Source organism: Raphanus sativus, chromosome 8, assembly GCF_000801105.2.
Source record: "Raphanus sativus cultivar WK10039 chromosome 8, ASM80110v3, whole genome shotgun sequence".
NCBI classification, from domain to species: domain Eukaryota; kingdom Viridiplantae; phylum Streptophyta; class Magnoliopsida; order Brassicales; family Brassicaceae; genus Raphanus; species Raphanus sativus.
In genome coordinates, this window is record NC_079518.1 from 25250698 (window position 1) to 25255637 (window position 4940).

The following is a 4940-nucleotide window of genomic DNA, read 5'->3' on the forward strand; positions in this document are numbered from 1 at the left end:
GTGTTTTCAAGTAACATTTGCTTTTTTTAACATGGCTCCAGGAGCATTGTTTCACGTTCTTCGATGGAGGAGCACTCACATAGCAAGTAGGGGACCATGTGGCAAAAAGGCTCCATTATCACATCGAGGTCTGCTGGGGCTATACAGGAATGATCGCTGTCAAAAACCACTATGCGCCTCTCAGGAATCGATATCCAGATAGAAATCTAATGAAAGTCATTGTAATTCACTGGCGCATAGATATCGTCAAAAATCCTTCCCCCAAACCTTCATAGATCTGCAAAATGATGGTGTTTTTCCACTATAATAATTCCAGGCACCACCAGGGAGTCTTCTTCCTAGACCTCTGAAGTCGGGTTTATCAGCCTTAAAATCATCGTAGTTTTTCCTCCAATGTCGAGAAAAGAGATGATCAAGGAAGCAAATTCTCTCGCTCCTGAACATTTCCGGATTAGCATGGTACCTCTTCCTCAGCACATTAATCCAAACATCCATATGCTGCATAACAAAATAATACATGTCAAACGACTTAACTATTAGAAATTCTTCTGCGTAGAAGACTTAGCAGACGACTTAACTATTAAGTCGACTGGAAAGTCTTCTACGTCCAGACGACTTAGCAGACGACTTAACTATTTGTAGAAGAAAACTTAATGAGTCGTCCAGCCAGTCTTTGGAAGTCCGAAGTGTTTTATACCACCGAGAAAGACTTCTCACCGGGCGTTTCTCCATAGGCTTCTTAACTTCACTACAAAACAAAAAGTGGAAAACCAATCAGAGCTGAAGACTTAAAGCAAGCTATTATGGGAGAGTAATTCACTTACGGACAAGTTTTGCAGTGATCAATGAGCAACTTCTGTGCCGCCTTGTCGAGTGGGTGAAAAAATATAAAGGCAGACTTGTTTGAGTTTGGAATGATCGTTTTGACCGTGCTGTTCCCCTTATAAAGAGAAGACTGTGTGGGAGCAAGTTTCCTTGTTCGCTCACTCCTTCCACGCTGAACTGCCAAAGCAGCATTCCGCTGAAGTTCCAAATGAGCAGCATCCCTCTTTGATTCATATCTAGCTCTCTCCTTTACTTTATCTGAAAGAGTAGAATTTTCTTTCTCCAATAGAAGAACGCTCGGTTCTTCGACTTCTTCGGCAACCACTAGACTCGGCACTTTCGAGGAACTAGCACCCTCATTACCAACCTCACTGGCATCCTCCTTAGGATCGTCCTTAGCAACCTCACTAGCATCCTCCTTAGGGTCCTCCTTTTGATCCTCCTTAGGATCCTCCTTCCTCTCCATTCTCTTCTTAGGATCCTCCTTCCTCTCCATTCTCTTCTTAGGATCCTCTTTTGGATCCTCATTTCTCTCCTTTCTCTTCTTTCCGGTTTTCTCTTTCGCCCCATTAACACTTTCTTTTTCACTCTGCATAGATCATTTTCAAAGATCAATTATAAGTCTTCTGCGAAGTCGTCTAGCTAGAAGACGTCCCAGACGACTGAATTATAAGTCGTTTGGAAGGTCTTCCAGCTAGAAGACATTCCAGACGACTTAACTATAAGTCGTCTGTTCAGTCTTCTAGCTGGAAGACCTTCCAGACGACTTATAGTTAAGTCGTCTGTTCAGTTTTCTGATAGGTTTTGGGAAAGGATTTAGTACTAACCCCTGGTTCTTGCGTCTGTTTAGGCGGAGCAGGTGTGATATTAAGCTTCTTTTCCACAACACCAATCATATCCGACAGATGCTTGATCTCCGCAAGGCACGTCCCAAACCATTGCCTCAAGGCATCAGCTAGGTCCTTGAAGTTTCTGTCCAATTCCTCTTTGGTCATCCCAATCACCTCTCTACGAACATCGGAACGACCCTCTTCACGTTCACGAGTCTCTTCACGAGCTTCTTCACGTTCACGAGCCTCTTCACGTTCACGAGCCTCTTCACTAGCCTCTTCACTAGTCTCTTCACGTTCACGAGCCTCTTCATGTTCACGAGCCTCTTCACTAGCCTCTGCAATTGCCTCTGCAGTTGCCTCTAAACGGGCTTTCTTCCGAGGTCTTGGAGTTGGACGTTCTTCAGCTTTCTTCCGACGTCTTGGACGTTCTTCAGCTTTCTTCTGATCTCTTGGACGTTCTTCATCTTCCTTCGTTGGACTCGCATCACAAGTACCGGTGACTTCCCAGCAATCCATGGTCCACTTCCACGGTCTCTTATACATGACTTTAATTATGTTCTCCGCGTCCGGGTCCTCAACATCAGAGTCCCATTGTGGAAACAGTTCACCGATCTCCTTCTTCTCAATAAAGTTTTCCACTCTAGTCTGCAGTAAATAAAAGATATAAACTTAGATAAAGTCGTCTGAAAAGAAATGACTTCGCAGAAGACTTATAATTAAGTCGTCTGGAAAGTCTTCTAGCTGGAAGACTTTGTGGACGACTTAAATATGAGTTGTCCGCAAAGTCTTCCAGCTAGAAGACTTTCCAGACGACTTAATTATAAGTCTTCTGCAGATAGCCTGTTGGATACAAGTTTAAATACCTGACTGCAGATAGCCTGTTGAAACCATCTGCGTCCTTTGCCACCCGAGTAAGCCAGTAACGGTACAGCCGGTTCGCCTCCTACGGGATTACCATAACCAGCACCAAGTTCCGGCAGAGCTGTGTACACCCATGACTGGAAAGCTTGTACAAACCCATCAATCGTGTAACAACCCGTGATGTTTTTGGCCTTCAGAGACTCAATCAGCACCTTAAAAGCGACTCTCCCCCATGGATAATTCTCAAACCGTTCTAAATCCATCACTAGCCTCGCCAGACTAGCCCGTGTAGAGGTTGTGACCTTTTTTCCTTCAATGTATCCAGCGAAGATGGCAAGGTACGCGAGCTGCTTGCGATCATCCCGAGACCACTCTTTGCATCTCTTGAGTGCTGCTATTATCTGGTTAGTAGATGGTCCAGCATTGATATTAACTCCCAACTTCGCCCAGAAAGCAGACATCTCCGGCGTAACAGGACAGTACGGACTCTCAAGGTCCTCGATGTACTCACAGTTTAGACCAGTGAGCTTTTTAAACTCTATCAGTGAAGACCTCAGCGGTTCTGGACCAACGAAACACCACAGCTCATACTTCTTCTTTATGTCGAGCTGGAAACCGAGCATAAAGTGAACCAGCCTTGAAGCCCAATCAAATTCCAGCTCTTGGAACTTGATGAAAACTCCCAACTTCGACTCCTTCAGCGCTTCATATTCTCGATGATCAAGAGCCTCCTCTAAAGCATGATGCAACGTCGTACAATCCGTGTGATACGAAATGCTCTTAATTGGGTTGGGCTCTTTCCCTAATGTATATTTCCTCCGGGGGAGTTTTGGAATATCCATGTTTTTGTCTGCAAAACAATCATAGACAGAAACAATCAAAGACAAAAACAATCAAAGACAACAACCATCTCAAACAGACAACCATCCAGTATTGAAGTTCAAGTTATAAGTTTGGAAGACTTTCCAGACGACTTAATACAAGTCTTCTGGAAAGTATTCCAGCTGGAAGACTTTGCGGACGACTTAGACGACTTATATTAAGTCGTCCGCAAAGTCTTCCAGCTGGAAGACTTTCCAGACGACTTGTGTTAAGTCGTCTGGCTTATATTTAAGTCTTCCGCAAAGTCTTCCAAGACATCCAATAGAACAGTTCAAAGCCCACCTGGAAATTCGGAGAAGATATAGTCGCCTTCGACACAGCGGTTATAGATCTGCCAAAATAGACGACAAATTAAGAAGCGCGGTCAGAACGACTATAGATAGAGACAACGTTTTATGTTCTCAATAACTTACCGGCGGTGGAGTTCAACGATACGCCTCTAGGAGTCTCGGTGCTAGGGTTTACAGAGAACCGGCAGAGAGAACGAGACACGAAACGGCGCTAGGTTTACAGAGAAACGGTGTTAGGGTTTAGGGAGAAACGGCGTTAGGGTTTTCTCTCAAATCTGAAATAGAGGAAGCGGCTTTAGGGTTTCCTCTCAAATCTGAAATAGAGGAAGCGGCGGTGAGAACGGTGCTTAGAACGTCGGTGATAACGGCGGAGATATAATCGGCGGTGAGAATGATGATTTAGAGAGAATCGACGGAAATCACCTTTTAAATCGCCTTTAGGGTTTTGAGAGAAACGCCGTTAGGGTTTTTTTTCTGAATTTCGCGAAACTGTGAATAAAAAAAATCATCTTATGTATGTCCGATAAATATCCGGTTAGGGTCCGGTTTGCAAGACTTACTGGTAAGTCGTTTGTGGAATACTATACATCAGACGACTTACTAGTAAGTCGTCTACCGTAAATATATTCACCAGACGACTTACTAGTAAGTCGTCCAGACCCTAAATTTAACCTCTAAACTAAATTGACTAAAATTAACTAACTAAACACGTTATAAAATCAAATTAAACTTGCTTTGTGATTACTATACACAGAAATAAACATATTTGGGTAAATTTCATATTTTCAAAAATACTTTTATGCTTTCCAAAATCTAACCCCAAGAACACATACAATACTACAACATATGTTGGCAAAACCTAAACCAAAGAATATCATGACTCACTACTTTCACTCATCTATGTCGAAAACAATTCACTTTTGTTATATCTTAATTTATATCACTTAAAACATATGTTAGTTATATGATTTTTATTTTTCACTTATCAAAATATTTTTTACAAATTTTTAAAATTTTTTTTTAAAAACAATACCAGACGACCGTCTGGACGGAAGACTTACGGGGGATAGAAACGTAAAAAGCATTTTGGTTTTTTTTGTTTCTACACAAGAGGCATGTTGTAATTTCAATATTCCCTAAAGTCACTTTTGCATTTGATTCATGTTTGGGTTTACTTTTGCATTTGAAATCAAGTTGTGAGTCATATTTGGCAATATTCCCAAAAAAGTATTTAAAAAAAACTTTTAAT

At 42.1% G+C, this 4940-nt stretch overlaps 1 protein-coding gene across 1 annotated transcript; it reads right to left on the minus strand.

Moving 5' to 3' along the window:
- Positions 1 to 246: 246 nt before the first annotated feature.
- On the minus strand, positions 247 to 3361 carry LOC108835123 (uncharacterized). The gene is made up of 6 exons (XM_056993007.1): positions 2822 to 3361; positions 2522 to 2731; positions 1653 to 2303; positions 825 to 1414; positions 718 to 748; positions 247 to 498 (listed from the first exon to the last, which is right to left on the minus strand). Exons 1-6 carry the CDS (start codon positions 3359 to 3361, stop codon positions 247 to 249), a joined length of 2274 nt encoding a protein of 757 aa, XP_056848987.1.
- Between the last annotated feature and the right edge of the window lie 1579 nt (positions 3362 to 4940).

Coding starts and splice junctions, on each gene's coding strand:
- LOC108835123 (XM_056993007.1), bottom strand. CDS start 3,361: ATGGATATTCCAAAACTCCCCCGGAGGAAATATACATTAGGGAAAGAG. Junction 2,732..2,821: donor GATACATTGAAGGAAAAAAG/GTCACAACCTCT, acceptor GTCGCTTTTAAG/GTGCTGATTGAGTCTCTGAA. Junction 2,304..2,521: donor AACAGGCTATCTGCAGTCAG/GTATTTAAACTT, acceptor TATTTACTGCAG/ACTAGAGTGGAAAACTTTAT.